Source organism: Oryzias latipes, chromosome 3 (genome assembly GCF_053564925.1).
Source record: "Oryzias latipes strain Hd-rR chromosome 3, Olatipes_Hd-rR_3.1".
Taxonomy (NCBI): domain Eukaryota; kingdom Metazoa; phylum Chordata; class Actinopteri; order Beloniformes; family Adrianichthyidae; genus Oryzias; species Oryzias latipes.
Window position 1 is genome coordinate 28,579,484 of NC_136239.1, and position 12,578 is coordinate 28,592,061.

General features: G+C 38.6%; 1 protein-coding gene across 1 annotated transcript in view; it reads right to left on the minus strand.

Moving 5' to 3' along the window:
- The window catches only part of kif26ba (kinesin family member 26Ba), a 97,901-nt gene that overhangs the window by 22,029 nt on the left and 63,294 nt on the right, over positions 1-12,578 (minus strand). Inside the window, exons 6-8 of the mRNA XM_011492476.4 lie at positions 8,075-8,290; positions 7,199-7,292; positions 47-192 (exon numbers count right to left, since the gene is read on the minus strand). Coding sequence (XP_011490778.1) covers positions 47-192; positions 7,199-7,292; positions 8,075-8,290 — 456 coding nt within the window. The remainder of the gene's footprint in view (positions 1-46; positions 193-7,198; positions 7,293-8,074; positions 8,291-12,578) is intronic.

The window sequence follows — 12,578 nt, forward strand, 5'->3', positions numbered from 1 at the left end:
TTAGAGCGAAGACAGTCACCAGAGAGACTGGAGTTTAGCCACTGACCTCGACAGCAGACACCCGAACAGAAAAGCGTGCTCCTGTTTTTTCCTTTCTCTCATTGATGAGTTTGAAAAGCCAGGAGATGGCACAAGGGATTATACCCAGAGTCTGCAACGAGTCATCACGGCCAATCATCGTGTAGGATTTTCCTGGAAAACACAGAAAAAATGATAAATCTAAGAGAAGCACCAAAGAAAAAAATAAAGCAAATTAGAAATAAAAAAGTGTGAATGCTAAATTCCTGCTCTGAGAGAGTCTGAGATCTACCTCTTCTCTTACAATAATGATTATCCCCCTCCCTCACCCACTGGGGCTGTCAGGAGATCAAAAGCAGACCTAAACAAAGCTATATGTCAGAGCTAACAATTGTGCACGCCGAAGAAACAGAGGACATCAAAAGGCGAACTCCTGCGATGCCGTGTAGAGAAATGTATCTGATTTGTTCTGAAAGAAGATGGAGGGGAGGTTGTCATTTACACTGCAAGTTTACATTCTCCTCCCTCAGTCTTGCCAGCAGCTGTCAAAACATTAGAAAGTTTGATGCTTTATTACAAAAGTTGTGTCAAATTTAGATGACATATAGACATCTGAAAAGAAAGAAGCTTTTGAAAGGTTTGTTAAAATTGCGTGACACCAAACCGTCAATGTTTGACTGAACAGCAGCTAAAATAAATACAAATGTGGATGAAAAATGTAAGCACTTTGCATTCCAGGGAATTAAACAGTAAATAGAGGCATATAGAGTGACTAAAGTGCACCACAGTACTGCTGTAAAGCAGTTGTTCGTATTTATGTGTAGTGAAAGAATGAAGTAATGATTGTAACTGGTTGTTTAAAGAAGATTTTAAGAGTTTTATTCTGAAAAAGGTTATTCATAAATTAAAAAATATTGACAACAGCTGCAAATGTCCTCGACCTGCACCAATTTTACTCCAGAGTAAGAATGTTAAACTTTACAACATTGAATCTGAAAAACCAGGTGTTTAAAGGAACAAGATTCAGGCAAACAAAGTCTGGTAAATGATTTTCTATTTTGGAGAGGAGATATTTAGTTCAAATACAAACACTACATCAGCACAAATGTGAACCCATCAGTCCACTAACAAGGGCTTGATTTAGGTGAAAACCAATGGAGTCGGTATGTTGCAATGACCTGATCAGACTTAACCTAAGCAATTTGCTGTTGGAAGGTCAGCTGATGTATACATGGCTCCAGCTATTGAAGCAATGTTATAAAGAATAAAGAAACAAAATTCCAGGAATAACTTACAGCGAGCTATTTCAGCTTCTGAAGGTGGGTTCGGGAGCTTCTGAGTAATTCTTTTCTAACACTTAAACTTCTTTTGCAAACATATACTTGGTAAGAATTTTAACCAACACAACTCATCTTAGATGTTTTCCTAAATTGAGGCCTGGTGAGGACCAGTAGATTTTGAGTATTTCTAAAACCTCAGCTTTAATTGTTACTGAGAAGTGACTTTTAGTGACAATTTCCCCCCCAAAATATTTCTTGTTATTTCCTTCACTTAGATCACAGGAAAGGATTTCATGTTGATGGAGCTTTGAATGTGTTAAATATCCACCCGATCATCTTTTGATCTATTTTCAAAGTGTTCCCAGTGGTCTTTTAATTATAATTCAAATGTTTTTAGCCTAAATTAAAAAGCCTGTGTTGTTTTCTACAATTTGTTTTCTGAAGGGCGGCAGGAGTTCATTAGAAATACACTTCTGAGTTGAAAGACGAGGAAAATGAAGACATACATGGATCTATGTGTCTGCAAGTGCTTGCATCAGAACGGAGCAGAGCAGGGAGCTTGTGGCCCGCCCATGAAAGCTTCTCCATCACTGCTACCAGCTTTTCAAGAGGCATTTCAAGAGTCTGCTCCTTATTCACAATACAAAGAGAAACACTCAGAAACACAATGTTTACCTTAATTTTATTTATTTATGTCCTCCATCATGAGGAAAAAGGCACAAGAAATGTAAAAAGCACCATTTTCATGGGAGTGGGTGGGTCTTTAAAGTTTTTGAACCACACAGTTTATCTCTAAACAATACCAACTATTCCTGATTGAGTTTCCGTGAGTTGGAATGTGCAAAACCGTGAAAAAGCTGAGAAAGGCGTCAGTGAACAATGAATCTAAATGGCTATCGTTAATGATAGTCATTTCAGGCATTCCCAACTTCTGCCAGAGATTAATGCTGCATTCATGCAATACAAATTTTATGAAATTGTTGCTAATTTGCATACTTTCCAACAATTTTGTTCCCTTTTAAAATTTACCATGATCCAGTGAGATAAATGCATGAACTGAAAAAAGGGTGTATTTGTATGTTTTTATGAGGTGCTGAAGCGAAAACATGAATGTTTATCATCCTCAAGCTTCTACTTAAAAAGCCGACCATCTATCGTGTAAACGTCTTAGGAATTCTTGTGCTGCTTTCCATCCATCATGTCCTTTAAGCAAGTCTGCACCATTTACTCTGATTCATCTGATTTGATCAGTTGATTTATTTTTCATTTAACTTATCAGCAGATGGACTGCCTCAGTCACGATGGCTCCACCACTCCCATAAACACCCGAAACACAGAACAAACTCTCTCCTTTCCTTTCTTCCCCTCTCTTGAATCGAGGCCTGAGCCCTTTTGACAGAGTCTGCAAGCATATGTGAGCGTCCACATTTTTTCCGTCTGTTGTGACATCTTCAGGCTGTGAACTCATGGTTTTCTGGCTGACTGCTCTACTGACTAACACCACAACAAAGTCACAATACACTTCAGGCAATAAAAGCTCGAGTTTGTGTGTGAAGCATGCCTATGTCTGTGTGCTTGATGTTTATTTGTGTTAATTGGTCACATCAAGCTGAAACACTGATGCTATCATAGAGAACACGAGGTGCAAAAGAGTTAGGAGTGATCTGGCAAAGCCATCCTCGTTATTGTTAAGAGGTGGCAAAAAGTACTTTAAATGTGACTAAGATGTAGTAAATGAAGGGAAATTTCATTAGCTTAATTTTTTCTAGATAAATTGGACTTTAATTTAATTTTACAGGGGTTTCTATGACTTGCCTACTGGCTTATTTTCTATTACCTCATTCTACTTATTAGAGCATTAATGCCTTTGCACGGCAGTTTCACTAGAACTGTGGCCTTAGGTGAAGCTGATCTCTGATAATGATCTCATCCACAGCAGCAGTCAGGCTGTTACAGTACTGCGACTTTGTGAACACAGTTTGCTCTTCTACTCTTTCAGAGGCCTGTTATGTCTTTAAACCTTTTAATTACAGTTGTCATGTTGTCGAGATTTAGATATTTTTGACAAAACATTGGTACAAAAACATAGAAAACTAATCTTAAATGATGAGACACTGGCCAAGAGAGCCAGTGTGACTCAGGCAAACAGAGTTAGTTTATGTTCATGTGTATCTGTGGTCTGTAATACCAGACCAGTAGGATTTGTTAATTATAGTTCAGACCTTCTCTTTTTGTTTAGTAATCATTTGTATTCCCATGCATGTGTTTAAGTAGTGGATCTGTGCCATAAGGGATTATTACAAGTTTTTAAAGTACTTTTTTAAAAGATGTTTGCTATCTAAAAGAGCCAACCCCAAAGAAACGAGCCAAAGCATGGCTTGCAGATTGGCACATTTAGAATTGCTGCTTCAGGAGGACTCACACTGACCTAAAAAAACACTGTAAATCAAATTTTGAACAACAAAAAGTGGGACCATTTACTCCAAAATGAAAGAGCCTCATTACCAAGTAATGTGATCTAATTTGTGCAGAGACAAAATGAAGTCAGCCGCTTTATCTGGGAAAAGTCTCTTAGGCATGCTCCTTACTTCCCCGCCCAGACAACTGCAGCACACATGCTCTGCAGCAACAGACATTATATTTACAAGACACTCAGTGTGTTCAATAAAAATTACACAATTTCAGTTTTTTTTTGTCCTGGAGAGCTCTAAATGCAAAGAAGACAGGTGACAAAAAACATATTTGATTTTCCCAAGGGAAAAAAATTGCTACACTTTGACATTACAATCACCGGCCACTCTATTGGGTACCCTTTGCTAGTGTCTTGTTGGACCCTTTGCTTTCAGAAATGCCTGAATCCTTGGTGGCATAGATTCAAAAAGGTACTGGAAACATTCCTCAGAGTTTGGTCCATATTGACATGACAGCATCACGCAGTTGCTGCAGATCTGTCTGCTGTACATCCATGATACCAATCTCCTGTTCCACCACATCCCAAATGTGCTCTTTTCACTGAAGATCTGGTGACTGTGGAGAACATTTGAGTCCAGTGAACTCATTGTCATGTTCAACAAACCAGTTTTGAGTTGATTCCAGCTTTGGTGCGTTATCCTGCTGGAAGTAGACATCAGAAGATGCTACACTGTGGTCATAAAGGAATGGGCATGGTCAGCAGCAATACTATGGACTGTGGCATTGTAACCATGCTTCACTGGTACTAAGGGATCCAAAATGTGCCAAGAAAACATCCCCCACACCATGACACCACCACCACCAGTGTAAACCTTTGATACAAGGCAGGATGGATCCATGCTTTCATGTTGTTGAGGCCAAATTCTGACTCTACTATCCAAATGTTGCAGCAGATATGGAGACTTATCAGAACAGACGTTTTTTCATTCTACCATTGTTCAATTTTGGGGAGTCTGTGGATTGTAGCCTCGGTTTCCTTTTCTTAGCTGACAAGAGTGACACATTGTGTGGTCTTCTGCTGCTGTGGCCCATCTACCTCAAGGTTCTGCAGTCCTCGGTTGGAACCAGTGATTGTTCAGTTCCTGTTGCCTTTCTATCAGCTGGAACCAGTCTGCCCATTCTCCTCTGACCTCTGGCATCAGCAAGGCATTTCCACCCACAGAACTGCCGCTCACTAAGTTCTCTTTTTTCGGATCATTCTCTTCGAACCCTAGAGATGTGGGTAAAAATTCCAGTAGATCAGAAGTTTCTGAAACACTCAGACCAGCCAGTCTGGTATCAACAGTTATGCCACATTCAAAGTCATTTAAATAACCCTTTTCCTCATTCTGATGCTCAGTTTAAACTGCAGCAGATCGTCTTTGCCTAAATGCATTGAGTTGCTGCCATGTGATTGGATTATTGAGAGTTTGCATGAACAAGTTGGACAGGTTTATCTAATAAAGTGCCCAGTTAGTGTAGAATAGAATAACACAAAAACTTTAACTAAAATGGAGCCTCTTTGGTGATGATACCTAAAAGCAGATCTGGAACTGAATGGAGACCAAACTGGAAGAATAAGCCAAACCACTTATGAAGATATCAAAGTATCAAAACCCAACACATAAAATGTAACTAAAAATTAAAGATAAAGAACCAAACAAAAAAAAACAAACTAAAATATTATCTCAATGGTCTACACAAAAATAAAGTGTTTATTTCCTGCGTTGACTTGAGATTTCAACTGAATTAGTTATCATGCGAGATATGGCTTAATGAATGTGACATCCCTTCTCAGTTAGGTCTAATGTATGCCTATTGCTTCATTAACTATTATACCATGACATTAACATTTTCTTACATTAGTCAATCATTGCCTAGATTATCAACATTTCTTAAAGAGCCACACACACACCGTGTGATGGACATCGAAAAATACACCATCCACTAATGCTTGTAAATCGCTGCAAGTCTACTGTAAAATGAACTACCAAACTATTTTACTGTTCTGGAAAAGCATCAGAACAGCTTTTTATTTTAAGGAAATAAAGACCTAAGATGTTCTATTACTGTCTTGCATCTAGATTACTTATAAATTTGCAAACCAACTCGTTTTGCTATTGCACTTAAACAAGTGCTACGCAGGCTTTCAAACAGATTTCTGATGACAGCTGCAAATAAAAGAGAAAAAGGTTTTGAAAAAAGCCCATAATAATTAACACGCTTATTAAAAAAAATACAAATTCTAGACCATATTTGGACCGCTTTTGACATACCTTTAGTAACAGCTAGCAATGAAAGAAAAATGACAGCAAGGCCCTCAGTTTTATCACATCTTTATGAACAGACTGATTCTTTTCTGGTCTTTACCCCAATAGGCTGTCTCTTACCTTATGTGAATAATCTAGTGAATATATAAAGAAGAAGCAAGTTCCTAAGCATAAAATTGTCCCTGGAAACAGATCACCTACTGTCTCTGGCTGCATTGCAGATTAGGGAAAAGTAATTTTTAGAGTAAAGCTGCCAATTTGACGAGTGGTTCTGTGGTCTCTTCAAATGAATTATGTTTGCTCTCTCATAATGTGATTCAGGTAGAAGCTGCAGCCCTTCTAATATGAGGCTCTGCCTACATAAAACCAGAGCTGTGGTAGCAAAGTCCACTTTAATTCACACATATCAATAGGCAGCTCAGTGAATTGTGTCAGCTGTGAAAAAAGGGCATACTATTCTATTGTGTGACTTCTGGGGAGCTTTCAAATACAAATCTTAGTTGCGAACATGATGTCATCTATGTGAAATAAAATCAGTTTAGATGGTTTCATAAAGCACAGTCACACTGAGGTTATTGGTATGTTTCCTGGCGGGCTGACCCGCATATTAACTGGTTTTATCGGCCGTTTTATGCTTTTAGTTAGAAACTGTATCTACAGAATTGAGTAACCATAATACAGTCATGAAGTGAGGATGTATTATAGGATTATTGACAGACTTCAAAGGGCATTATTGTACAGCAGCTTTTCTTTTTTTTACAGCTGCTTCTAAAGCCAAAAAGGACAACAGCGAGTGATCTAAAGTTCAAAATATTGTGCCTGTTTGTATGAGTTGGTCTGTTTGATTGTGCACGTTCATGTCAGGGTTCAGATGTGCTGTACTGTACAGTAAGGGTTTCTGACCCTTCTTTTTTTAAACAGCTTTTGTCAAAACACTTTGGCTTCAGTTGGATTAAAGTGGTAAAGAAGAGACAGAAACGCAGAGCAGACTGAAAAAGCTTTGAGCTTGAGCGGACTCTAATCCTCTTCCCTCTGTCTCTAAAAGATGAGGGCCAGTGGAGAGGCGGCCAAGAGAATAGACGGATGCTCTGACACTCCGGCAAACATATGAAGACTGACGCACGAGCCACACGAGCTCTGTTTCAGTAGACGGTGTGTGTGTTTGCATCAGACTGTTACCCAATTTGGAGTGCCCAAAGCAGAACACGCATCCATCAGCTCCATTCACCACCGACTGAATCACCTCGGCAACTGTTCCAGCACATACCTCGGCCTAAACACAAAAAAAGGGAACACAATGAGAAAAGCTTCACAAAGATAGAAAGACCAAATGAGAAAGTCATCATGAAAAACAGCATATTTTCACGTGTTCAGTCTTACGCTGTTCACACCTGGTTGTGCAAAAGTACCTTTATTTCAACTGGTGTCTTTGATTTGATGGACATTTTGTACAATTTCTGCATAAAACAAGTAAAGTTTGGAAAAAAGAAATGGTCTAATCTAATCTAAAGCAAGTTTTTTTTTTACTTTGTAATCTTAAAATGTCTTATATTTTTGCTATTAATGGGAGAAATTTGCTTTTATTCTCACTAAAATACAGAGTAAAAAAATATGAATTTAATTTGATATCTACAGTTAGTATCTAAGTTTTTGATTAAAATTAAAATTGTCAGGAACTGGAGTTGTAGGCCATAAAATGCAGAAAAATGGGCTTGGTGCCAGAAATACACATTTAATGGACTGACGTAACCATGACAACAACCATGGAAAAACGAAAAGGTGATAAAGCAGAGCAGGTGACCTGACGATGAAGAACTGAAAACCAGACACTTAAATACACTGAAGGTAATTAACTAAATGAAGACAGCTGTGGATGATCAACCTGAATCTGGTGAGCCAATAATATGACAAAAACTAAAGACGCAGCACACAAATCCAAGTATAGAATCCTTAGAAAAACTGCAAAAATATCTATCCTGATTCAATCACAATTCATTTTCCCACTTTTAATTTGCTGTCCACTACATACATGTTTTAAAAATTCTTCCTCCTCACCTGCGATGCATCAGGAGGGAATGCAGCATCAAAGGTGAAGATCTTTGGTGGGACTTGATTGGCTCCTGCTCGTTTCTGGGAAGCAGCATTTAGCGGCTGATTTGCTGATGGATCCATGATGGTGATTTGTTTTTTCCTGGTGTCCACTTTCAGGAAGGAACTGGACTCTGCTGCATCCGAATGAGACACTGGACACACCCGGACCATCACTTTGACCTGCCAGGAGACAAAACAGAACAAGAAAAATGAATTAGCTGTAAAAACATGGTTCAAAAAGATGCTCTTTCATCATTTGCTACTTCTGCGTTGTTCTCCAGCTTCTTTGGAACCGACATGCGACAAGCCAGAAAAACAGGTATGTACACAACGCACACACATATGATGACAAAAATACATTAGCCGTGAGTTTTATTTTTTCTGTTTTTATTTTTGAACATCTGCAAAGTCAAACATCACAATTCTGTCTTAAATGTTATGCAAGTCTGCAATGTTTCTCAGGATGTTATTTCCCCTGAGACCTGACTCCTACTTTCCCCTCCCTTACCTGTCACTCTTTCCTTCTGTCCTTAAGCTTCTCCGTTATTCCTCTGTTCATCTTAGCTCACTGCTACACAACAAAAGCTCAAATTGCAGGCATCCAGTTTTAGCTCATGCTCATCATCATTTTTGCTTTCCTCCCTCTTCTGACACAAAGAGTTAGCGCCTGCAGTTCAGTGTCTGACAGCCGCTGCTGTTGTCTTTGAACTCAGTTGGAGCAAAATGCTGTGTCAGCACGCCTTCGTCGGCGTAGAACATTTCAACACGTTAACAACCAATTCCTCTGTTAGTTGCAGATGCATTAAAGTTTGAGTGCAGCAATCCATCTCCTCCTCCTGCTCATGTAAGCTAACCAATGCTGTTTGTTTGTTCATTCCATGTCTCAGTTTGTTCCATTCATGATTTAGTTAAAAGATCATGAGGGTCTGAAGTCTATCCTAACTGTCACAGAGTTTCTCAGTTTATTTCAGCTTCAAATACAGACATCATGCTCATTTTCAGTCTATGGACAATTTCAAATCAACAACCAATCAAAAAAAAGTTATTTTAGACCCATAGAATAAGCAAGTGAGAGCACACTCAACACTGGCTCACTGTCATATTATGGCTATAGATAATAAGCATTTGTTAAAAAATTTTTTTTTTTACGTAACCAAGCTTATGAGTCTGTTAACATGATTTTTCTCTTCACACATACAACTAGTTTCTGTCAAATTTATGACACGCGTTTCTCAACTTTAGGCCACAATATGAACCAACTAGGTAGAAATTACGTTCTAAATTCACTCCAAGCAGAAACATTTAAATCAGTTTGTTTCTGTTATGTAGTTTGTATCAACATAACTTGTGAACATGATTCCTGTGACAATAGGGATTTGTGCTTTAATTTGTAATGTTTCTGTGTGTAAGCTGTCCAGTTCAGTTTTGAATAGCATTTTTTTTGCAATGTAGCAATGTTGCTATGTCTTTTGACAGATTTTTGCACACCTGCTTTTCTGTTATTTGCATCTGGTGTGTTAATTACTCCCTTTGTTTACCATTGTTGTCATTGTTCCTGTCCATGTGTTTGCTTTAGAACCTTTTTTGTTAATATTAGAGTCCATTTCTGTCTGGGTTTCTGCAATTGAACATGTGCTGAAATGCTTAGCAGTATTTTTGTTTGTTTTTTGGCTGGATAACTGGTTGTTTCTCCTGATGATCTGCTTCTGCACTGCATTCAGCTTGACTTGACTCACTTGGACTGACAGGATCTCCATGGGATTTAGTTAGTCTGATGTCTTCTCTCAGTTCGTAAAGCTGCATCACTTTTTATTTATTTTCAAGCACTGGTTAATGGTTTATATATTTTTTCTCTGTGTTCTCCTCGTTCTCTGGAATAATGATAGCTTATATATTTGCGTGGAAAAGGCAATCAAAAGTGAGGATAATGGAGTAGCAGAAAAAGAAATGTGAACATTGAGCAGGTATTACAGCTTGGAAGAATCTGCATGAATGCATCATTAGTTTTGACCTCACTGAAGGAAATTTAAGGTGAAGCCACAGCTTTACCCCCTTAATTTTATGTAACAACAAGTGCATTCTGGTTGGATGACCTTTGATCAGGTGAGACTAAGAAAAAGATTTGGTTGATACAAAGAATAGTTTCTATAAGAACACTTTTGCAACTCTCAGATGAAGGAAGAGATGTATTGCACCTGATTTGCTTCCATTTTCTTGTCTAATAGCGTGCTAAAATTAAGAGAAAATCTTAAATCCAAGACTAATTATCTACGTCTTGGTAAGGACTTGCTGGGAAAGTTGATTATAAATGTCTTCAAAAGTGATTGGTTGTGTTATTCTATTTCAGTCAGACAACTCATGCAGTAAAAAGTGTGTATTTTCACATTCTTTAAGGCAGGGGTGTCAAACTCATTTTCACCAAGGGCCACATCAGCATAGTGGCTGTCCTCAAAGGGCCAGATTTAACTTATACATGTAAGTAAATGTAATGAAAAATAAATGTAACTACTTCTTAATGTTAAAAAACTAATTACTTATTTATTATAACTTTTTAAAGTGAAAATTACAGTTGCATAGAAAACATGTTGGCTTGTTACTCTAGCATAAATCCTTTTAAATTTTGTCCGCTTATTAAAACCAACATAACTCCATTAATGAAGGATCACACTGAATAAAGAAAAACAACATAAAACTGAGCTAGAAAGAACATGCATTACACGTGTAACATTTTACAAAAAAGCCTGCACACAGCCTTGCATCCAACTAGTGGTTTGATGACAACAATTTCTCTGCATACAGACATAAGACCTGCAGGAGCTACACATGAATAATATGTAATCAACTAAAGAAACATTGTATTTTAAGAAATTAAAAACTTTTATGCTCTCGCGGGCCACAAAAAATGACATGGCGGGCCACATTTGGCCCCCGGGCCTTGAGTCTGACAAATGTGCTTTAAGGCATCACATTCTTTAAGTTGGCATTCACATTCTTTTCCTTTGGCATAAGGCTCCGTACAATTCCATGAGATAAGATTTCCATAAAACGTTTGGGTAATAACTACCCCTAACGGAGCTCACAGGTGGAAGCCAGGGAGGAGGTTGGGGCGACGAACGCAGCGCTTCCGGTAAAGAAAGAGATTGAACAACTGCACACTAGGGCCCTGCGCGGGACTATTTTCTTCATCCCGCTCCCGCCCGCTGAATTTCTGACCAATCCCGCCCGCACCCGCAAAACTCATAGAATTTAGTCCCGCACAGTAATAGAGATGCATTGATTTTGTATCGTCTCCCGTCCCGCAGGAAAAAAACACGTATTTGTATTGATATTATTAAAGAGATTCATGTCCCTCCTCCAGCCTCATCTTTTCATGCATTCCTCTTTTGTGTAATGTGCAACTTAAATATTAAATATATTTTCCCAAATCCTGTTCGGTTAAAAGTGTGCGTGTGTGCGCGTGCAGACAGACGGCCTGAAGCGCGCTCTTAGTAAGAGGCGGGGCGGGGCGTTGCACACCCCCAACAACAGGTTAGATGACAGAGGCCATTGGGCGTCTCTACCTGGTGCGTTCACGGAGCTTCAGTACATAAGAATCCAACAGCCGCAGAGCCTAACGTAGTCCGCTAATATATATTCATGAGATATTCATGGCAACACTGATCCCGCGGGTTTTTTTTTTTGCCGCAGTCCCGTTCGCAGCACAATTCAAACCGCCCAATCCCGCGAGATTTGGGTTGGGTCCCGCGGGACCCGGCGGGACCCAATCCCAATGCAGCCCTCTACTGCACACCTGGACTTACATAGGACGCTGAACAGGTGAGTTGATTAACTGAACCGCCCAAGTAAAACACTGCTGAGTAATCTGCCTGAAAGGCAACCAAGGTCGCTCATTTATTCTATTTACACAAAGTCCAATCAATAAATTTACCAAAATATTCCCCAAGCTACTGGGCTTAATGTCCATTGGAATATTATAACAACTTCACCCTTTAACAACTCAACCAAGTCAAAATCAATTTAAAAAAGTGTTTTTTCTGTTGCTTTTTGACTTTGGGGGTAATCAATAATGTGTTTTCTATATGTGCTCTATCGACTGTTTGAGCAAGCAGTTAATTAGGCAAAGGAAAAAATATAACAAACTTTTCTTTTTCTTTTTGCATTAATAATTGGCTATAGCAGTCTTCATGGTTTTGGAGCAGGGTGAAAAGTGACTAGAAATATTATGTAATAAAAAAAAGAAATGATCAAAAACTGTGTTAAATGACATTGTTATTTGAAATAGAAATTGGCTGCAAAAACTCATATGAAAAGTCAAAGGGCAAATGACATGCTTCAAATTCTCAAACTTCTACACACAAATCCACATTTGACCATTTGACCACCCATTTTAAACACCCAGTACATAAAAGAGATATCAGTTTCTAAATAATTGTGAGACCTCACACATTCTCTTAGAAGCTTTTTCGTG